General features: G+C 43.0%; 1 protein-coding gene across 3 annotated transcripts in view; it reads right to left on the reverse strand.

The window, feature by feature from the left end:
* Positions 1-24,512, reverse strand: part of LOC129824034 (sodium- and chloride-dependent glycine transporter 1-like) — a 100,994-nt gene that overhangs the window by 17,906 nt on the left and 58,576 nt on the right. Inside the window, exons 1-2 of one of the 3 annotated variants that reach the window (XM_055883306.1) lie at positions 24,118-24,410; positions 673-829 (exon numbers count right to left, since the gene is read on the reverse strand). In XM_055883306.1, coding sequence (XP_055739281.1) covers positions 673-829; positions 24,118-24,159 — 199 coding nt within the window. In that variant the 5' untranslated portion in view covers positions 24,160-24,410. Of the gene's footprint in view, positions 1-672; positions 830-23,278; positions 23,580-24,117; positions 24,411-24,512 lie in introns of those variants that run through there. The other 2 variants (XM_055883308.1, XM_055883307.1) reach the window with 2 other exon arrangements.

Below are 24,512 nucleotides of genomic sequence, written 5' to 3' on the forward strand. Positions count from 1 at the left end.
GAGGGTGATGCTAAGCCAGGCAGCAATCCTCTGTCTGCTTGACTGGTTTAACGGGGGGGCCACTGGGGACAATGGGTCTGGGGAATAACCTGTCCTCTGGGACTGTAGTCTGAAATCATATGTTAAAGGAAAGACTGGAGATTGAGGAGCAGGATGTCTGCGACACAAATACCTCCCTATTCCCTATAGTGCACAACTTTTGACCAGAGCATTCTTTTTAATTATGAGCCTTGGTCAAAAGTAGTGCACAATATTGGGAATGGGGTGCCTTTTGGGACGTAGCCCAGGGCTTAGCAAGCTGATAGTCTACTGTGGTGTTATTACTGCAGAGCCTTGAGCTACACCAGTCCCCTTGGCTCTATACTCAGCTATGTGATTGTGTGACCTAATGCACAGGCTACTGCATCTGTGTGCCCTTCTATGGCGATCCCTGAACACAAAATGTATAGAAGACTAAAGACAACTGTAGGAGTGAAAACATTTGAATTGAGGGGGAATGAAGCCAAGAATGACTTGGATCCATTTGACACAATGTGAGGAACGTAAACTTAGACTTGACAACCTGCTACTTTGACTGCTTTTCAAAACACGGCAAAGTGTATGTGGATAAACTAGAATGTATTGCTGTCATTACTACTATATAATCAGTGTGTTGTGAGTGTGAAGACGTACCTCCTCCATTTCTGTAGCAGAGGTAGGGGAACCTCCATACGTTTCCCAGGCCTACGGCATAGCCCACGCTGGTGAGGATAAACTCTATCTGGTTCCCCCAGTTCCCTCTCCTGGAGTTCTTATCTGTCTTCACGGGTTCCCCTGGAACAGCTCCATTCTAGAACACAAAGAGAGAAGAACGTTAGAGATATTTGAACGTTAAGGGAGACCTGTATTTAGTCTACCTCCAGGCTGGAGTGGGTAGGCGATTCACTTAATGAGACACAACTCAAGGAATAAGCCTACTCGGTCAACTACCTACATTTAGCTGAATGGACAGTTCCGAGGTGCACTTTGCACCAATATTGAACACAAACCAGTGTGAAATAGGCTACTATACTAGTGACTAGTCACTATGCTGCAGTGTAGATGCCCAACACCAACAAAAAGTCTTGGTGGCATGTCCAGTAGTGAGGCGAACACTGTGGATGGCAAAATGCACAAATTATTTAATTCTAGAGTACTTCTTCCCTTTTGTCCAGTTACAGGCCTAGTTCTACATTGCATGTTAGAACTCTGTAGTCGAGGTGGGTGCATTGGTGCAAACTTGATTTAAACTGAAATAACCGTTTGTTGTGTGTCCAAAATCAACATTTGGTCTTGTCGTCCTGATTTGCATTTTCTTCCCTCCATCTGTTGGTGTCAGATGGTCCTCGTTCTGACCCGACCTCCTCACTAACCCCAAAAGTTCACTACTGAGACTGCTATGTTCATCTGACTAACGAACTCACACAGCCAGAGCAACACATGTTCCCTCCCACCACAGAACCATTAATAACTATTCAACATGTCATAGTTTCAATACAACTCATTCAGGTAAATGTTATACTAATTTAATCATAAATATGACAAAGGTTTGGATTGCTGTGGGTTTTTGGTTTTGGTGTCTCCTGGAGTGCACTGTTGGATATTATGTGCAGTCAGAGGGATATGAAAAGCTAAGTACACACTTACACGCACGAGGAACAAAAACACACACACACGGTCTAACGGCACCATCTGAGCCTACTTGCTGAGCTCCCCGGGCCATTGCTCCCAACAGAGTCGGCCTCACGCAGGCAGACAACTTATTCATCATCAAAAGACAAACAAAACAACAGAAAAATCCCATATTTTCGTGATTGCCCCCTAGTGATGTTTGGAGTCTGGTTGCACCCAAATGTTACATTTAAAACAAAGTTAACCTTTTTCACAAGAATCCCCAACTCCTCTGTGTTGAACTGTAAACGAAAGGGGGGATAAATAATACAATATCACCAAACAAAATTCTTGCATATCAATAACATTATTACAGCCAAACTGTCCTTAATTTTCCTCTGGCTGGCCATTGAGTGTGTGAGACGTGTGCACCTGTGCGGGTGCGTGGGAAAGTGTGTGTGGAGGCTGCTCTCCTCTGTGTGATGCCTGTATGCGTGTGGTGTGTGTGTGTGCGTGTAAGTGTGTTTTAACTGCTGAGCGTCTGGAAGAGGAGCACACCTGCTCAGTGCGAGGTGAGGGCAGGGCAGCTGTACAGCTGAGAGGGCCCAGGGTGGAATGAGAGTCCAGCCAACCCACACAACATGGCAGACAGACTGGGTTGCTACATGTTGCCTGCTGACCGGCTGGCCTCCCACCTCCAGCTCTCCCACCTGTGAGAAGCCAAGTCTGTCAACACATGATGCAACTCATTAACTCAGCAAAAAAAGAAACATCCTCTCACTGTCAACTGCGTTTATTTTCAGCAAACTTAACATGTGTAAATATTAGTTTGAACATAACAAGATTCAACAACTGAGACATAAACTGAACAAGTTCCACAGACATGTGACTAATAGAAATGGAATAATGTGTCCCTGAATAAAGGGGGGCCAAAATCAAAAGTAACAGTCAGTATCTGGTGTGGCCACCAGCTGCATTAAGTACTGCAGTGCATCTCCTCCTCATGGACTGCACCAGATTTGCCAGTTCTTGCAGTGAGATGTTACCCCACTCTTCCACCAAGGCATCTGCAAGTTCCAAGACATTTCTGGGGGGAATGGCCCTAGCCCTCACCCTCTGATCCAACAGGTCCCAGACGTGCTCAATGGGATTGAGATCCGGGCTCTTCGCTGGCCATGGCAGAACACTGACATTCCTGTCTTGCAGGAAATCACGCACAGAACGAGCAGTATGGCTGGTGTCATTGTCATACTGGAGGGTCATGTCAAGATGAGCCTGCAGGAAGGATACCACATGAGGGAGGAGGATGTCTTCCCTGTAACGCGCCAGACCATGACGGACCCTCCACCTCCAAATCGATCCCGCTCCAGAGTACAGGCCTCGGTGTAACGCTCATTCCTTCGACGATAAACGCAAATCCAACCATCACCCCTGGTGAGATAAAACTGCGACTCGTCAGTGAAGACCACTTTTTGCCAGTCCTGTCTGGTCCAGCGACGGTGGGTTTGTGCCCATAGGTGACGTTGTTGCCGGTGATGTCTGGTGAGGAACTACCTTACAACAGGCCTACAAGCCCTCAGTCCAGCCTCTCTCAGCCTATTGCGGACAGTCTGAGCACTGATGGAGGGATTGTGCGTTCCTGGTGTAACTCGGGCAGTTGTTGTTGTGCCATCCTGTACCTGTCCCGCAGGTGTGATCTTCAGATGTACTGATCCTGTGCAGGTGTTGTTACACGTGGTCTGCCACTGCGAGGACGATCAGCTGTCTGTCCTGTCTTCCTGTAGCGCTGTCTTAGGCGTCTCACTGAAATGTATTGCCCTGGCCACATCTGCAGTCCTCATGCCTCCTTGCAGCATGCCTAAGGCACGTTCACGCAGATGAGCAGGGACCCTGGGCATCTTTCTTTTGGTGTTTTTCAGAGTCTGTAGAAAGGCCTCTTTAGTGTTCTAATTTTTCATAACTGTGACTTTAATTGCCTCCCGTCTGTAAGCTGTTGGTGTCTTAACAACCGTTCCACAGGTGCATGTTCATTAATTGTTTATGGTTCATAGAACATGCATGGGAAACAGTATTTAAACCCTTTACAATGAAGATCTGTGAAGTTATTTGGATTTTTACGAATTATCTTTGAAAGACAGGGTCCTGAAAAAGGGACGTTTCTTTTTTTGCTGAGATTAGTTCACTCATAGTAACATACTCAGCACATAAAACATAAAAACTTTTGACTTAAAATGCTCTACATAGGCTTATCCAAGCATTGATGCATTGACTTGATTCCATACATGAGGCATTATTTGTAAACTATAGAGATAACGTTATTTCTAGGATTTGCACCATTCCAACACCTGTCCACTTCACTATCTGTTCCGATTCTCTCTCCAGGCTGTCTCTCTGACCTGGCTGTTAGGCTGTGCCCAAAATGTCACCTTATTCTATACACCCTATGGGGCCTGGTCAAAAGCAGAGCACTAAATAGGCAATGGGGTGACAGACCGCCCGATTCAGATCCACACACTGAGCCCCATCTCTTCCCATCCCATCCCATCCACACCGCACGCCCAGCTGGGCCCATCTGCCCTTTACGTAAGCTGCACACATTCTCTTCTCTCTCTCGCTCTCTCTCTTCTTCTCTCTGAGGGGCCCTTCCAAATCAGTGGCCCCGGCCCCAGCCTAACTCCCAATGTCCTGCCTGGCCTGCCTCCTTCCAGCGCACTGCACACAGGTGCACCCCATGAGAGAGAGAGGGAAAGAATAGGGAGGGGGGTGGAGGGACAGAGAGAGAGAGAGAGAGAGAGAGAGAGAGAGAGAGAGAGAGAGAGAGAGAGAGAGAGAGAGAGAGAGAGAGAGAGAGAGAGAGAGAGAGAGAGAGAGAGAGAGAGAGAGAGAGAGAGAGATATCGGGAGGAGGAGAGGGACAGAGAAAGACAGACAGACTTGAATTGTGCAAGGAATGGAGAAAGGGTGAGTGTGCTCAAAGTCTATGTAAAGACGATTCACATTCAGTGCTAAGACTTGGGCAAATATGTTTATCGCTGCATTTGGAAAGTATTCAGACCCCTTGACTTTTTCCACATTTTCTTATGTTATAGCTTTATTCTAAAATTCATTAAATTGTCCTCCCCATCAATCTACGCACACTACCCCATAATGACAAAGTTTAGAATTTTTTGCTCATTTATAAAAAATAAAAATATCACATTTACATAAGTATTTAGGTTATAACAGCCTCGAGTCTTCTTGGGTATGACGCTACAAGCTTGGCACACCAGTATTTGGGGAGTTTCTCCCATTCTTCTCTGCAGATCCTCTCAAGCTCTGCCAGGTTGGATGGAGAGATTCACTCCACAGCTATTTTCAGGTCTCTCCAAGATGTTCGATCAGGTTCAGTCCGGGCTCTGGCTGGGCCACTCAAGGACATTCAGAGACTTGTCCCGAAACCCACTCCTACATTGTCTTGGCTGTTATGCTTAGGGTCATTGTCCTGTTAAAAGGGGAACCTTCGCCTAGTCTGAGGTCCTGAGCACTCTGGAGCAGGTTTTCATCAAGGATCTCTCTGTACTTTGCTCCATTCACCTTTCCCTTGATCCTGACTAGTCTCCCAGTCCTTACCGCTGAAAAACATCCCTACAGCATGATGCTGCCACCACCATGCTTCACTGAAGGGATGGTGCCAGGTTTCCACCAGACGTGACACTTGGCATTCAGGCCAAAGAGTTCAATCTTGGTTTCATCAGACTAGAGAATCTTGTTTCTCATGGCCTGAGACTCCTTCGGGTGCCTTTTGGCAAACTCCAAGCAGGCTGTTGTGTGCCTTTTACTAAGGAGTGGCTTCCATCTTGCCACTCCACCATAAAGGCCTGATTGGTGGAGTGCTGCAGATATGGTTGTCCTTCTGGAAGGTTCTCATATATCCACAGAAGAACTCTGGAGCTCTGCCAGAGTGACCATCGGGTTCTTGGTCACCTCCCTGACCAAGGCCCTTATCTCCTGATTGCTCAGTTTGGCCAGAAATAATATTTCTGTTATTTATTTTTAATACATTTGCAAAAAAAATTAGAAACCTTTCTTCGCTTTGTCATTATGGGGTATTGTGTGTAGATTGATCAGGAAAAACATGTATTTAATTCATTTTTGAAAAGGGCTGTAACGTAACAAAATGTGGAAAAAGGGAAGGGGTCTGAATACTTTCCAAATGCAGTGTATACACTCAGGTGATAGTTCTGAAATGACTACTGGGCTAGCTCTCAAATGAGTCGGTCTGATTATGGGTCAGTTGGTGCTAACATGGCTTTTTGGCTTGTCATGCTAATACACGCTAATAACTTAAACATGACTAAAACACACACCGACCAATGCACTCTACCATTCCAGCTAATTTGATGGACAGTGGCACACACTTTACAAAGCATGGCCAATGACAGCTGTGACCCTGTCATGGTGATAGACATGCTCCATCTTCACTTGAGTGTAAGACCAACCTAGGGCCTGACCAGAGTCCCAGAGAAGCAGCTTGCTACTACAGTACACACAGTATAGTAGATGAGACCTGATTTGCATGCCATACTGCCAACAGGAAAAGCCAGAATTGTGTCTGTTATTGTAAAGCTCCAGCCTACAAGGCCGGCTGGCGGCCCAGAGCTCCCTGGCATTTACTGACAACCCCTGCCTGCATCCTCACTAGGCATGCAACCATCACAAGTCATTATGTAGCCCACTGCGCCTCGATGAGCAACACTATTCCCCAAAATTGAACTGTTTACTTGCCTGGGAGTGAGACATAACACATTTTACCTAAACTTTGTTTGTTGTGCCAATAACTATTTGAAGGACTGGCCCGAATGACTGAGTGATAGGCTGTGAACTACAGTTTAAGGATTCAACTCATTTTCATTTAATACAAGATCAGCAAGGGGCGGAAAAGGGGAAGAGGAGACTGAGAACGAAAACAAAACATAGCGTTTTACATCACTATGTATGAGAGATTTTATAGCACTGCACAATTCCATGTTGCACTGTAGATGGGGGGAGATTGTGCATGTTCACTTATCATAGCTGAGTACACATATGCCGCGCACACACACACACACACACACACACACACACACACACACACACACACACACACACACACACACACACACACACACACACACACACACACACACACACACACACACACACACCAAAAGACCTTAACACACTTCTGCACATGTACCCCAGCACCTGATTCACACAGCTAGTTACCTCCTGTTCCACCACTATTATTGGGGACTGTAGACTCCTGACCATAACTGAATGAACAATACTGACAAACCAACAAATCTGCCTGTATGTACAGTGCATTCTGAAGATATTCAGACCCCTTGACTTTTTCCAAATTTTCTTACGTTACAGCCTTATTCTAAAATGGGTATAACAAAAAAAAACCAGAATTTTTTGCTAATTTCTTTAAAAATAAATAAAACGGAAGTACCACATTTACATAAGTATTCAGACTCTTTACTCAGTGCTTTGTTGAAACCCCTTTGGTATCGATTACAGCCTTGAGTCTTCTTTGGTAAGACGCTACAAGCTTGGCACACCTGTATTTGGGGAGTTTCTTACATTCTTCTCTACAGATCATTTCAAGCTCTGCCAGGTTGGATAGGGAGCGTTGCTACACAGCTATTTTCAGGTCTCTCCAGAGATGTTCGATCGGGTTCAAGTCCGGGCTCTGGCTGGGCCATTCAAAGAGATTCAGAGATTTGTTCCGAAGCCACTCCTGCGCTGTCTTGGCTGTGTGCTTAGGGTCGTTGTCCTGTTGGAAGGTGAATCTTCGTCCCCAGTCTGAGGTCCTGAGCGCTCTGGAGCAGGTTTTCATCAAGGATCTCTCTGTACTTTGCTCCGTTCATCTTTCCTTCGATCCTGACTAGTCTCCCAGTCCCTGCCACTGTAAAACACCCCCACACCATGATGCTGCCACCACCATGCTTCACCATAGGGATAGCGCCAGGTTTCCTCCAGACGTGACACTTGGCATTGAGGCCAAAGAGTTCAATCTTGGTTTCATCAGAACAGAGAATCTTGTTTCTCATGGTTTGAGAGTCCTTTATAGTGGTGTAACGGATCGTAGTTGATCCATACTACGATCCGTACGGATCCCCCCCACGGTTCGGCACGCATGTGAACCACGGATCAATTGCAGAGTTTAACCATCATACTGTGGAATACAGTTTTACTGCCGCTGTAACTTTTTAAAGTAATAATTCCCTAAATCTCGATGCAGTGAAAAGATAAAGACAAGACAGACGCTGTGTTTTACTCTGAAGCCAGGAGGTTGATTTGATTATTTTGTTAAGCAGTTGTGTGTTCTGTTCACGTGAACGGGGCATGTTGAATCCCAACAAATCAATCCTGGATGCTCGCGTTGCAAAAAGCAAAGAAGAAAGAGCAGTGACAGCCATGGCTAGCGGAGGAGCTGAAGAACTGGAAAAGCCTCCCACTTCATTTAAGTCTCATGTATGGGAGCATTTTGGCTTCCCTGTCAAATATGATGACGGAAGAAGGGGGGTGGACACCACCACCATTACTGTGTGTAGGCATTGTGCCACAAGAAAGCCGTATGATCATGGAAATACATCGAGCATGGCCACACATTTAAAGCGTCATCACCCTGGTGTGTCAGTGACGGGAGCCAACTCAGCCAAGAGACAACTTCTCACCGCTGCATTTAAGCCCTTTGCTGCAGAATCAGACCGGGCTGAAGCCATCACCAAATTTTTTGGGATGTTTATCGCTGCAGACATGAGGCCATACTCTGTTGTGAAAAACAAAGGGTTTAAACATATGGTGCAAGTGCTTGAGCCACGCTACGAAATCCCCTGGCACACCCACTTCAGTATGAAGATCGTGCCAAATCTTTATGAACAGGAAAATTAAAAAATTGTCGACAAATTATCCAAGGCATCCTCTGTTGCCCTCACCACATACGGGTGGACCTCCAGGGCAACGGAAAGCTACGTGACTATGACTGCTCACTTCACCACAGAGGAGTGGGAGATGCGAAGTCCGGTGCTAGCAGATAGCTTGCTTTGCACATGTGATCAATTTAGCATCCCAGAGGGGAATCTCAGTGAACCAGATCGACCGCCTCCTTGGGAGGATCAGGAAAGTGGTTTCCTTTTTCCACCGAAGCACAACAGCCGCTCATGTGCTTAAGACCAAGCAAGAAATGTTACAGCTACAGACCAACAAGCTCATACACCATGTCACAACAAGATGGAACTCCACTTATGACATGTTGGAGAGCTATCTTGAGCAGCAGGCAGCTGTATACTCTGCACTGATAGACAAGACCCTGGGAAAAAATAAAGACATCGTCACCTTGTCTGATGATGACGTGAACGTGGCAGAGGAGGTCCTCCAGGTGCTCAAACCTCTCAAACCAGTTACAACCCTATTGAGCACTGAACCTGCACCGTCTGTGTCCATGATCCTACCTCTGAAAACAAGGATCCTACTATCCATGGCCCCAAGTGAGGAAGACAGCACCCTCACTAGAGATGTCAAGGCTGCCATTAGAGAGGACCTGAACCCCAGATACCCCCCTAATGTCCAGGACTACCTTCATAGATCTACTGCACTGGATCCAAGGTTCAAGTCCCTGTCTCACCTAGAACCTGCCCTACACCGGAGGACATACAGTGATCTCACCACTGAGACCGTGGCCACTGAAGAGGTAAACAAAAAATAAGAGTGAATTACTTAAATAATAAATATAGTGCAGTCTAATCTTAGTCTATAATATTGCTATTAGAATCATCCATTTTTGATTTTGAATAATAATGGCTTTTATTAAAATGTTATTGCCACAATTATAGTTATATTAAATATTAGTTTGTTTAATAGATCAAGTCATTTTTTCTGCAGGGTCAAGTCACAGATCAGAGGCATCTCCTCCACAAAATAATTTGGCCACGAAGGAGCTTTTCGGGGAGACCTTTGCGAGCAAGGACACAGGCAAGACGTTTGCCAACACCATCAAAGAGGAGGTGGTATCCTACAAGGCAGCAAGCGGCATTCCAGTGGACGGTGATCCACTGGCATGGTGGAAAAGCAATGTGTGGAAATACCCTCACAATGCCATGACGGCAAGATGCTACCTGGCTGTACCTGGCACTTCAGATCCCAGCGAGAGAGTGTTCTCCATGGCAGGGGACATAGTGACTGCAAAGACACTTAATTTTAAGAATGTGAAATGTCAGAATAATAGTAGATAGAATGATTTCTTTCAGCTTTTATTTCTTTCACCCCATTTCTAGTAGGTCAGAAGATTACATACACTCAATTAGTATTTCGTAGCATTGCCTTCAAATTGTTTAACTTGGGTCAAACGTTTCGGGTAGCCTTCCACAAGCTTCTCACAATAAGTTGGGTGAATTTTGGCCCATTCCTCCTGACAGAGCTGGTGTAACTGAGTCAAGTTTGTAGGCCTCCTTGCTCGCACACGCTTTTTCAGTTCTCCCCACAAATTGTCTATAGGATTGAGGTCAGGGCTTTGTGATGGCCACTCCAATACCTTCTTTTTCCTCCAAACTTAACAATGGTCATTATGGCCAAACAGTTCTATTTTTGTTTCCTTGCTGAGCGGCCTTTCAGGTTATGTCGATATACGACTCATTTTACTGTGGATATAGATACTTTTGTACTGGTTTCCTCCAGCATCTTCACAAGGTCCTTTGCTGTTGTTCTGGGATTGATTTGCACTTTTCACACCAAAGTATGTTCATCTCTAGGAGACAGAACGCATCTCCTTCCTTAGCGGTATGAAGGCTGCGTGGTCCCATGGTGTTTATACTTGCATACTATTGTTTGTACAGATGAACGTGGTACCTTCAGGAGTTTGGAAATTGCTCCCAAGAATGAACCAAACTTGTGGAGGTCTACAATTTTGCTGATTTCTTTTGATTTTCCCATGATGTCAAGCAAAGAGGCACTGGGTTTGAAGGTAAGCCTTGAAATACATCCACAGGTACACCTCCAATTGACTCAAATTATGTCAATTAGCCTATCAGAAGCTTCTAAAGTCATGACATAATTTTCTGGAATTGTCCAAGCTGTTTAAATGCACAGTCAACTTAGTGTATGTAAACTTCTGACCCACTGGAATTGTGATACAGTGAACGATTAGTGAAATAATCTGTCTAAACAATTGTTGGAAAAATTACTTGTGTCATGCACAAAGTGGATGTCCTAACCGACTTGCCAAAACTATAGTTTGTTAACTTCTTATGGCTGGGGGGAAGTATTGAGTAGCTTGGATGAATAAGATGCCCAGAGTAAACTGCCTGCTACTCAGGCCCAGAAGCTAAGATATGCAAAGTATTAGTATATTTGGATAGAAAACACTCTGAAGTGTCTAAAAGTGTTTGAATGATGTCTGTGAGTATAACAGAACTCATATGGCAAGCAAAAACCTGAGAAAAAATCCAACCAGGAAGTGGGAAATCTGAGGTTTGTAGGTTTTCAAGTCTTTGCCTATCCAATGTACAGTGTAACATTTGGTCCGATTGCACTTCCTAAGGCTTCCACTAGATGTCAACAGTCTTTAGAACCTTGTTTCAGGCTTCTACTGTGAATAAGGAGAGAATAAGAGCTGATTGAGTAAGATGTCTGGCAGAGTGCCATGAGCTCAGTCTCGCGCGTAGCCGTGAGAGTTAGCTGCGTTCCATTGCATTTCTAAAGACAAAGGAATTCTCCGGTTGGAACATTATTGAAGATTTATGTTAAACATCCTAAAGATTGATTCTATACATCGTTTGACATGTTTCTACGAACTGTAATGGAACTTTTTGACTTTTCGTCTGGACCTAGTGCTCGCGCCTCATGAATTTGGATTTGTGAACTAAACGTGCGAACAAAAAGGAGGTATTTGGACATAAATTATGGACTTTATCGAACAAAACAAACATTTATTGTGGAACTGGGATTCCTGGGAGTGCATTCTGATGAAGATCATCAGAGATAAGTGAATATTTATAATGTTATTTCTGACTTCTATTGACTCCACAACATGGCAGGTATCTGTATGGCTTGTTTTGGTCTATGAGCGCTATACTCAGATTAATGCATGGTGTGCTTTTTCCATTAAGCTTTTTTGAAATCTGACACAGCGGTTGCATTCAGGAGAAGTTTATCTATAATTCCATGCATAACACTTGTATCCTTTATCAATGTTTATTATGAGTATTTCTGTAAATTGATGTGGCTCTCTGCAAAATCACTGGATGTTTTGGAAGCAAAACATTATTGAACATAACGCGTCAATGTAAACTGAGAGTTGTGGATATGAATATGAACTTTATCGAACAAAACATACATGCATTGTGTAACATGAAGTCCTATGAGTGTCATCTGATGAAGATCATCAAAGGTTAGTGATTAATTTTATCTCTATTTCTGCTTTTTGTGACTCTTCTCTTTGGCTGGAAAAATGGCTGTGTTTTTCTGTGACTAGGTGCTGACCTAACATAATCGCATGGTATGGTTTTGTCGTAAAGCCTTTTTGAAATCGGACACTATGGTGGGATTAACAACAAGTTTATCTTTAAAATGGTGTATAATGAATGTATGTTTGAGGTACTTTAATTATGAGATTTCTGTTGTTTGAATTTGGCGCCCTGCACTTTCACTGGCTGTTGTCATATCGATCCCGTTAAAAGGATTTCAGCCGTAAGAATTAACAAGAAATTTGTGGAGTGGCTGTAAAACGAGTTTTAATGACTCCAACCTAAGTGTATGTAAACTTCCGACTTCAACTTCGACAATAAGCTGGTTTGCTGGTTTCTTTTTTTACTTGTTTTTGATTATGTTATTTTTTTTACTTGTTTTTGATTATGTTATTTTTCAGGCTATTTTTACATTCACTATTGTTCAAAGGAAGAAGGTATCATGCCTCATATTGCACTTTAATTAACAATTGAGTATTGAATATTTTATTTTAAGATTTTATTTAAACATTGAAAAGTTCCTTGCTTTAAGTGTTCTTTGTGTAATAAATGGAAAGCAAAGTTATATTTGTCTCCCTTTTTTTTTGCTGATCCGAAAAATGATCCGATCCGTGACTCAAAACAGTGATCCAATCCAAACCGTGAGTTTTGTGATCCGTTGTACCACTAGTCCTTTAGGTTCCTTTCGGCAAACTCCAATTGGGATGACATGTGTCTTTTACTGAGGAGTCATATTTACATATTTACAAGACCTATGCCAAAGAGCTGAATAAGAATGCATAAAACAAGACTGTACTACTGTACATTTTTTTAACCTTTATTTAACTAGGCAAGTCAGTTAAGAAAATATTCTTATTTTCAATGACGGCCTAGGAACAGTGGGTTAGCTGCCTGTTCAGGGGCTGAAAAACAAATTTGTACCTTGTCAGCTAGGGGATTAGAATTTGCAACCTTTCGGTTACTAGTCCAATGCTCTAACCACTAGGCTACCGTGTACATGTAGCCTACATTTACATTTGATAAAACATTTTCCTCATCAATCTAGACACAATACCCTCTAATGATGAAGCAAAAACAGACTGATTTTTTTTTATTGATTTTTATTTTATTTACATAAGTATTCAGACCCTTTGCTATGAGACTTGAAAGGCACACCCCTGTCTATATAAAGGTCCCACAACTGACAGTGCATGTCAGAGCAAAACCCAAGCCATGAGGTAGAAGGAATCCTGTTTCTATTGATCATCCTTGAGATATTTCTAAAACTTCATTGGAGTCCATCTGTGGTAAATTCCATTGATTGGACATGATTTGGAAAGGATTTGAAAAAGAAACAAGCCATGAGGTCGAAGGAATTCTCCGTAGAGTTCCAAAACAGGATTGTGTCGAGGCACAGATCTGGGGACGGGTACCAAAACATTTCTGCAGCATTGAAGGTCCCCAAGAACACAGTGGCCTCCATCATTCTTTAATGGGAGAAATTTGGAACCACTAAGACTCTTCCTAGAGCTGGCCTCCCGGACAAACTGAGCAATCGAGGAAGAAGGGCCTTGGTCAGGGAGGTGACCAAGAACCCAATGGCCACTCCGACAGAGCTCCAGAGTTCCTCGGTGGAGATGGGAAAACCTTCCAGAAGCACAACCATCTCTGCAGCACTCCACCAATCAGGCCTTTATGGTAGAGTGGCCAGACGGAAGCCTCTCCTCAGTAAAAGCACATGACATCCCACTTGGAGTTTGTCAAAAGGCACCTATAGACTCTCAGACCATCAGAAACAGATTCTCTGGTCTGATGAAACCAAGATTGAACTATTTGGCTTGAATGCCAAGCGTCACGTCTGGAGGAAAACTGTCTCCATCCCTACAGTGAAGCATGGTGGTGGTAGCAGCATCATGCTGTGGGGATGTTTTTCAGTGGCAGGGACTGAGAAACTAGTCAGGATTCAAGGGAAAGGTGAACAGAGCAAAGTACTGAGAGATCCTTGATGAAAACCTGCCCCAGAGTGCTCAGGACCTCAGACTGGGGCGAAGGTTCACCTTCCAACAGGACAATGACCATAAGCACACATCCAAGACAACGCAGGAGTGGCTTCGGGACAAGTCTCTGAATGTCCTTGAGAGGCCCAGCCAGAGCCTGGACTTGAACCAGATTGAAGATCTCTGGAGAGCTGAAAATACCTGTGCTGCAACGTTCACTATCCAACCTGACAGAGCTTGAGAGGACCTGCAGAGAAGAACGGGAGAATCTCCCCAAATACAGGTGTGCCAAGATTGTAGCTTCATATCCAAGAAGACTCGAGGCTGTAATCGCTGCTAAAGGCGCTTCAACAAAGTACTGAGTAAAAGGGTCTGAATACTTACGGAAATGTGATTTCTTATTTTTTTGTGCAGAAATGTCTAAAAACCTGTTTTTGCTTTGTCATCATCAGGTATTGTGTGCAGATTGACGAAAGGGAAAAAACAATTTAATCCATTTTATAATAAAGCTTTAATGTAACAAAATGTGGAAAAAGTCAAGGGGTCTGAATACTTTCCGAATGCGCTGTACGTTGGCATAAGCTACACAGTGTATGTGAATTGAAGCTTGCTACTCTCGCACAAAAATATCACGCAGTTGAAGGACGCCTCCCTGTGTGATTTGGCCTTCATATAGCTAGGCCAAATCTAAAATGCATTTAGAAAAAGTTATATTTAAAAAATAAGTTTAAAAACAACAAGGAAACATGTTGGTTTGAAACTTTTTCAATAAAAAGTTTTTTTTTTTTAAATCCCATTATTGATCAGAAGGGAAGACTTCCATCAATAGAACACCCTCCCAACAACTCTAACATTGGAAACTCAGTAGCCTAACACCCTTTCTACCATCCATTCTATCGGAGTTTGAATGTCATTTGAAAATAATTAAAGCTGATAAAAGACCAGGTTGTTATCGAACTTCAAATCAAAGTCAACCAAGAGTGACTAATACAGTCATTCCAATACCAATATTTTAAAGTGGCACACGTAGATACCCTAGCTAACTAACTAACTTCACCTTGGGAATAAACACAGGTGGGTTCAGTTGTACTCAACTGTGATTAAATAGACCTGGATCCTCAATGTCCTCAAAGGCAGCATTATAAAATGTATGTGAGGTGAAAGTAATTCAACTAAAGACAGCGAGACTGTGGCTTCTCACCCGGCTAGCGGAGGGCCACATTCCTCCAGATCCCATTGGGCATGGTGTGAATACCTACTTTCCATGGTTGATTAATTAGGTGTAATGGTGAGTTGTCAGGAAAGACAGGAGAAAATTGGGCCCAGTCACAGCAAATGGGGTGCTTTGATGGCCTCCCAGAAGCAGGGGTCATCTCTGGGTTACATCACTCAAGCACTGCTTACAGTCACAATCACATCAAGATCCCCTGGGTAGCTGGCTGGAAGACCTGATCCTATAGGCTACTGCATCATGGACAGCAAAACATCCCTTTCAATCATTAAACTAGGACTTTGTTTAGAATATCTGAGAAAGTGTGCTTTAAAAGTTCTTGAAAGTCATATCTTGGTCATACCGAATTTTGATTGAATTTCAAATTGTAGATATACATTTTTAATATGTTGATATAAAAACATTAAATCAAATATTTTGATTGACAGTTTAACAGTTTTCTCCACAAAAGCAACACATCAAATTTGAAAATAAAAACAAGCAATATGCAAATTATTAGGCAAATAATCTGTACCAACCCAAATCTACTTAACTTTAATAAACAACTATATAATTCAATTAAATATCCAATCACAAAAATCCCAATGAGATAGAAACAGCAAAAAAATTAAAAATACAAACTGAATGGATAAATACAAATCCCACAATACACAGTGAATTGTTATGTTAAGTACATCCCCAATTGTTAAGTACATCCCCAAAAAATGGGCCTACATTCCAAAAACACTGCAATAGCCTTACCTTAAAAAGTTCCATAGTAACTGTTTCGTCACATACCCCTTACACACCAATGGACTTCCCAACACTGATGCAAAAGCCACTTGGGTCAGTCAGTCAGTGGCTGAGCAACGTGAGTATCTGACTTATACTTAGGGAGGGTCTACCAGTGGTGTAACCATTAGTCAAAAATATTTTGCAACAGAAACCGTTTACTCCAAATGGAAAACGTCCCTTCCCATTTCATTCCGTTTGGTTCTGTTTGGTTCCTAGTGAATACACCCTAGGGCTCCATGCTGCATCTAGCTACCCTTGCCTAGGAGTCTGGGGCGCAGTAGGAGTGGTTTCCAAGTCAGGAACCAAGTTCTGGGCAAAACAGCCAGTGACTAGCAACTACATCATGTTTGTTGCATTTAGATTTTTTGGGGAGGGAGGGGTTGATTTAAAAATGCAAGACAGCATTAGGCTAATTAATAGCTATGAGTAATTGCCTTGACAGTTGACAATGTTAGTAGTTAAGTTGCCACTAGTCTCGGGTTGTCAGACTCATGTTCAAATCCAATAACTGGATGGATTTTGCAGATGAAACAAAGGATTGCATGGCTGAGAGCTATAGACGCTCCTATAGAAAAAACTGTTAGCGTTAATTTGTGCAGACAACCAGGTCTCGCTTCAGCCACGCGGATCGCTTAACTAGATAATTAAATTACTGTGCACTGGGCATGGCCGTTAAGTGATGCGGGAGACTGCCTACGGAGCTATTGGCCAAAGCAAGCTGTTCACCTCCACCTCGCTCCCACAGTCACACAGAGATAACCAACCGCACATACACTTAGAGAATCCATTAATCACACACATACTGTATATACAAACACACACCTTATCCCACCTCATCCCCAAATCCATCCCTCTCTCTCCCTAACAAAAATATTCAGTTGACATCAAATATATCATAAACTCCTTTTTATGACAATTCACCCAGCAATACTTTGAACTCCATGGCGGTTGACAAAGCAGGTAGCTACATGTAACTGGCCACACTGCTCAACCATGAATGAGCATTGTTCTTTGGTCATCATTTGACTGTATAGCTTTGAGCTACAGTACACTTTAAAACAGACATCTCATGTTATTCCAGAAAACTGACAATGTAGACAAGGCAGACTACATTCACAGTAGTATTTGACAAAAACTTAAAGGCTGACCAATTCAATTCAAGGCAGGGTGAGGCAATTTAAAGAGTCTTCATCACTATAACAGTACTCTCAAGAATTTCAGGATTACATAAATTGACCCAGTTTTTTCTCTCCTTAAACAAGAGAAGAAAATGTCATGCAATACTGTAAGACGGTATGATAAGAAGGACATAAACATCCTCAAAGTCTGTTAGCATCAGGTCCTTACAGCCTCCCTTCATCACGTACACAAGGTTTGGATTAGTACGCTGGGAGCAGGGGAGGTCAGTTTATAATTTTAAAGAAAACCACAGATATTTAGTTCAGCCAGTACCCAATAGACAATAACATGCAGGTAAGCACATCAACTAGACTAATTATGCTGACTTATAGAGAACTTCTCAATGAGATGACTGGAAGTCTAACATAACTTTGAGAGTGTGCTGGGCCTATCAACATCTGCACCAATGACTTTTCAAAAATATCTTCAGCCAACTACATCCTAGATGTGTTGCACAATCTGTTTTTAAGATGTTTGGTTGAGAGAGATGAGCATTCAACCCAAAAAGCAGGTTTTGAGGAGATGGAGACTTCCCTTTCCATGCTTTTTCCTTCCATTCGTGACAATCCTAAATCTGAGGACTAATTTGCTTCTTCCAAGCAGTGCTCCCTGTCTCCAGGGCATGGTCTATCATGTCATTAACAACACTGCACCGTAGATCAAGACACTGAGCTGTGGTAGAGAAGTCATAAGACTCTACTGTATGCTAGAGTACTCTATTTCAAGTTCCTAGGCCATTCACACTGAACCTGACCTGCCAGTTTCTGTGTCCCAAATGGCACCCTGTTCCCTATGGGCACTGGTCAAAAGAAGTGCACTATATAGGGAACAGGGTGTCATTTTGGACGCACCCAATTCCTTCAAAGGTCTGGAGCCTGAGGAAATAGAGCCGTACAACCAACCTTCTAGTCACCTAGCTCTCACACACTTAACACACTGACACACTTCTCTTGAACCTAGTAAACCTTCTTCTTTAATGTCTGCACCAAATACGGGATTTGAATAAGCACTGGACCATCTAATCGGAAAGACCTATGTTTTGATGATGGTCCTCTGTGGTAAACAGAGTAAAGAGTGATAAATCCCTTTCATCATGCAGCTGTCGTCGGCAGCCATAGCACTTTTAGCACAGACCCCTTGCCAGCAAGTCATCCAGAGGAAATGCACTCACTGACATCCAGGCTAATCAACCACTCAAAACATCAATGCTTAGAATGGAATGACACCCAACTAGTAACTGAATCCACTTCACAACATCCAGTGGAGACAAAAGGAGTCCCATATGGCCTTTTCAAACGAAGTCTGTTATATTCCACAAAAAAATAGGAAGAGTCCCTCACTGTTAGAGTATGCTCGTCGAACATCTCATTCTATAAGCATGGGCATTAATATGGAGTTGGTCCCCCCTTTGCTGCTAAAACAGCCTCCACTCTTCTGGGAAGGCTTTCCACTAGGTGTTGGAACATTGCTGCAGGGACTTGCATCCATTCAGCCACAAGAGCATTAGTGAGGTCGGGCACTGATGTTGGGCGATTAGGCCTGGCTCGCAGTCGGCGTTCCAATTCATGCCAAAGGTGTTAGATGGGGTTGAGGTCAGGGCTCTGTGCAGGCCAGTCAAGTTCTTCCACACCAATCTTGACAAACCATTTCTGTATGGACCTCACTGTGCACAGGGGCATTGTCATGCTGAAATAAGAAAGGGCCTTCACCAAACTGTTGGAACAAAGTTGAGTAAAGTACAGAATCGTCTAGAATGTCATTGTATGTGTTAAGATTTCCCTTTACTGGAGCTAAGAGGCCTAACCCGAACCATGAAAAACAGCCCCAGACCATTATTCCTCCTCCACCAAACTTTACAGTTGGCACTATGCACTGGAACAGGTAGCGTTTTCCTGGCACCTGCCAAACCCAGATTTGTCCATCGGACTGCCAGATGGTGAAGGGTGAATCATCACTCCAGAGAATGCGTTTCCACTGCTCCAGAGTCCAATGACGGCAAGCTTTACACCACTCCAGCCGATGCTTGGCATTGCGCATGGTGATCTTAGGCTTGTGTGCAGCTGCTCGGCCATGGAAAGTTGCTCGACCATTTCATGAATCTCCCGACAAACAGTATATTGTGCTGACATTGTTTCCAGAGGCAGTTTGCAACTCGGTAGTGAGTGTTGCAACCAAGGACAGATGGTTTTTACGCACTTCAGCACTCGGTGGTCCTGTTCTGTGAGCGTGTGTGGCCTACCGGTTCGTGGCTGAGCCATTGTTGCTTATAGACGTTTCCACTTTCCACAGCTCTAGCAGGGCAGAAATTTGACAAACTGACTTGTTGGAAAGGTAGCATCCTATGACGGTACCACGTTGAAAGTCACTGAGCTCTTCAGTACGGGCCATTATACTGCCAATGTTTGTCTATGGAGATTGCATGGCTGTGTGGTCGATTTTATACACCTGTGAGCAGTGGGTGTGGCTGAAATCGCTGAACTCATTCATTTGAAGTGGTGTCCACGTACTTTTGGCCATGTAGTGTATGGGGTTTGACACCCAATAAGATGATTCACGGGTGGTTAAAGCTGCAATATGTAACTTTCTGGATGACCCGACCAAATTCACATAGAAATGTTTGTTATAGATCTTCTCATTGAAAGTAAGTCTAAAAAGCGGTATATCTGTTCTGTGTGCTATTTCTATGCTTCTCACTCTTAAGTTTAGTTTTTGCGTCTTTTATTTCAGGTTTTGTACACCAGCTTCAAACAGCTGAATATACACGATTTTTGGTTATTAAAAATATATTTCACAGCAATTTAGATGGTACAATGATTCTCCACATTGCATGTTTTGTCACATAAACAGACATTAGGCAAACTATTAGAATTCTATCAACCAGGAAATGGCAGAGTGATTTCTGCATATTGCACTTTTAATGTTTACAATAATCTATATTCTTGGTGGAATGTGACAGGTCAGTGTAGTTCGTAGTTCAGGAATGTTATGACCATCTTAAGAACTAGGCCTAGATGTCTGTACTCAGCTAAATTATTTAACACCAATTACCAGACATATCAATCACTGCTATTGTTGTATATTGTTTATCGTTGTCATGCTAGGTAGATGACCACACTGAGAAAAGTTATGTTATGTTTGAAAATGCCCAAAACCAACCTACTATTTCTTACATAGAAGGAAACTCAATAGCAGTGAATTATTAGATCGTTTCTATACATCAGTGAAGAGTATAGAACACCCAACAATGGTCTGCAGCACGGCCAGGCTGCACCCAGCCAGCCAGGCTGTGTTGTACTGCAGTGTGGGGCTAGCTGCCTCTGCTCTCCTTGCTGCCAGCTGTGGGTCCAGGAGCACAACATGGCTGGAGACAGAGCCCACAGCACTGGGAGAGCCAGAGGCCCCGAGCACACATATGTCTGTGCACTCGCCCCTCTGCTGTCTGCCCTCGATCTCTCCCTGCGTGTAAACACTCCAACCACTGACTTCCGCTCCATATACTGGCCCTCTCAACACCACCTGCACCCAGTTGGAAGGGCTGAAAATAGGCCGGGAAAAATGGGGAAATGAATGTTCAATTGGAGTCGGATGTGTTTCAAAAGCGAAAGCCACTAATTTAGATAATTTAACACCCATTGCTTAAATAGTACTGTTGGTATTTTAAATCAATCCCATCGTTTCAGAGAATCCTCTTAATTCATTCATTTATCCTCTAGAATAAGAAGCAATTGGTGAAAGAACATATTTGAATGAGGAGGGATATTTTTTACAGGAGTTAATCATCTTATTACAGTGTTACAGAATTAGTCTAACATTGCAGCCAAACTGCTCTGCAGGGTATTGAAGTTAAATATGCAGTACAATAACATAACAGAGCCATACCCAGATTTAGGAACAACAGTAATCTGCTCTAAAGCCTCCAAGGGAAAAAAATATCTGCTTTTTAACTCTGCAACTCTCATTAGCTTTCTGGCACTGCCTTTCATGATCTAGCAAATCTGTTTATGTATAGTGAAATCATTTGGGTCAATCATTTCAAGCTATGTTTTCAACTGCAATATGTTCTTGTCCAATCGAAAACTGTTCGGACAATTTAAAGAGACTTCTGTGTCGTGATATCTAGGCTATATCTAGGCACTTACTTCAAGGCACAAAATCAGCCCACTACAATTCAGTAAAGAAAAAAGAAAGACAAATACATAAGGATTAAATTTGAGGGCAAATGTTTACATCAAAATCAATGTATAAATCTTGCAAGTTGAGCCTATGCCCAAACTACAATCTGTCATGACTCCGTACCCGGCAACACAAGCAGATTTCAAGCAATATCACCATCAAATGACACCAAACTGTCTTTAGGAAACCAAGGGATGACGTTAGAGTGCCATTACATTTTTCCTCATTGTGAAAGGCTGTCAGACTAAGTCAATTAGTCTGACACACAATTACCACATCCTTCTGAAGTTCTTATTACTTCAATTATCACTCAAGCATGCTTTATAATCACAGATGACCTTAGACAATTGTATTCCTAACAGCGGGGTCAAACTACTGCAGAGAATTCATGTAGGCTAGACCGGCTCCTTTATGAATAAGGAAATGGGATATCCGCTGAAAAAATGGTTTTATAATAATATATGCTATTTAGCAGATGGTTTAATCCAAAGTGATTTACAGTCTTGCGTGCATAAACCTTTTACCTATGGGTAGTCCCAGGAATCGAACCCACTATCCAAGCGTTGCAAGAGCCATTATCTACCAACTGAGATACAGAGGACAGCAGTAGCCTATACCATAAAAGTACAGCAATAGAAAAAGTCACATCCCCTTTGGTACATAGAGAGTCACTTATGACACATGATAGTCAGTCAGGGGAGCGTGGCTGTGCGGTAGGTAGGTAGGTAGGTAGCTGTCCTATACAAAGCGACAAGGCTCTGTCTGTCTGTCTGAAGGGTCTGCCGTGTCAGGTGCACCTGATCCTAGAGCTCTCTCTGTGACCCATCATCCTGTCAGATAAACCAGTCGACACAGGCCAGCAGTAGTTCACCTCTAACAACTACTGTAACTTATTCAATGAGACTTCTCAGTATAACTTCAACATAAAACGTCAACAATCGCCAACGGCTTTGTAGGCAATTCACCAATCAAACAGTATGTGGTCTATATACACTTTTAGGAATATGTCTATAGCAATGTGACACATACATTTTCCAGCAGAAATACATCACCAGGTAGACTCTGATGTTAATGCTATCTGAAACCTGAACCTTCTGAAGAACACAATATCAAATAGATTCTAGAGCATGTCACATACCAGGACTGAATCAGAGGGACATTGCATCATTCAAGGAAATAACTGCACAAACATTGATTGCATCCTTTGTCACATGCACCAAGGGCCATCCATTCATCTGTGTAAATAGAGGCTGTTTCGCCCTACATAGATAAGAAAGCTTTCACTCAAATCTGTATCCATCCTAATAAGGGGGCGACGGGAGGCGAGGCGCTCAATGAAAGTGAACGATAAGAACAGTCTGCAAACAGGGCATAGGGAACTCAACGTTCTAAATGGACTGTTTGTGGACACACTAGAAAAATGGATAGGATGTTCAGTATCAGCAAGCAGAACAAAAAAAGATACATTGAGAACAGCCAAGCCTAAAATTAGACCAAATAGATAAGCGTTATACCTAACAGGCCATGGGCCTTTTAAGAGAGTTATATCAATGAATATTGGCTTGACAACTTTGTGGTGCAACAAGCAACATTTTTCTTTCCATTGTAAATGAAGAATTGTTCTACAGATGAGAAATCTAGATGACTCCTTGTCAACCCTTTAAGTGCTCCTACACTTCTAGGAGCACGGTACATTCATTTAGATGCATGGCTTTGACAAATTTGCATTACATTAACTTCACACACACACACACCAAAACAGGGTCATACACACGTACAAACAAAATATATATCTCTGAAAAAATAGGGCTAAATTAAAGCTTTACCTACCGCAAGCAACGCCATTTTTTTATCTTCATAGAAATGTTTCTTTAAAAGTATGTGCAATGATCTCAGCGGCCCGTTTCTTTGTGTTTGCTACTGATCTCTAGGAGGCTCAGTCTTCACAGCGGCCAACCAAAAGATGTGACAAGACTTGGCGCTCCGCATAAATCGGCAAAGAACAAAGTGCCATAACGGATATGTATATATTTTATTTTAAACAAATCTTTTGGTGGAATTGTTTAACTGACAAGTTCCTTGGCCACTAAAGAGAGTGGCAAAGGAAGAGAGAAAAAACATAAATATGAGCCAACCCCCCCTTTTAGAACACTTTTCCCTTTCCCACTCTGTCACTCTTTCACACAGTTAGCCTGCCCACTTCCTTAGAAACTTTATCACACACCCCTCAGCCAGCACCACCAGAACTTCCCACTGCAATTAGTTATAAAAACTTTTCAGTCCAGCCACACGTGGTCTGGTTTTTAAAGAGCTGTATCCCCCTTCTCACGTGGTATGGGGGCTATTGAGTCGTCACAGACCCCCTGAATGATCGCCGAAAAATAAGGCGGTCCAGACAATAGGTCTTCTTGATTCATTCAATTCTTTCAGGACCTTGTACCGTCGTCCGGGCAGCTCCACACAATTGCTGCTTTGATAGTTTGGATAAACTCACTCTCTCCGTCTAATCTAAAAAATCCAATCCATTTTTTTTTAAAAACAGTTAACTGTCTAAGGTTTTCTCCACGAGTCGACAAAATTACAACATTTTGCTCGAGATCATTGGTATCACATACATCTGTGTATCAAATAGGTCAAAAGATAAAAAGAATTAGTAAAAAGAAACTGACCTGGTCAGCTGTACAGGCTGCATTGCTGTTGGAGTCTGACATGGTTTGATAGTGCCCAGTGGTTCTCTCGTTTCCACTCCTGAGTTCTTCATTCACACCTTTCCTTTCGGTTCCGCAGAAAGAGGGGAGGGGGGGAGAGAACAGCCTCTTTTTGCCCTGGGTTGATTAATGCCTGAATTATTTTCACCTCATTTCATCTGATGGAGTTCTGTTTCCTCTCCGCCTCTCTCAATCATTCGGCATGGTAGCGCTCTCTCTCCCTCCACACTCTCACTCACCCTCCCTTCCTTCCCCTCTCTCGCTTTTATTGCCCTCCCTCTCTGTGTCCCCTTTCTGTTCTACTTCAGGATTTCAGGAAAATGCCCCCCTCCCATTCCCAAAAAGACAGGAGAGAT

Source organism: Salvelinus fontinalis, chromosome 26 (assembly GCF_029448725.1).
Source record: "Salvelinus fontinalis isolate EN_2023a chromosome 26, ASM2944872v1, whole genome shotgun sequence".
Classification (NCBI taxonomy): Eukaryota; Metazoa; Chordata; class Actinopteri; order Salmoniformes; family Salmonidae; genus Salvelinus; species Salvelinus fontinalis.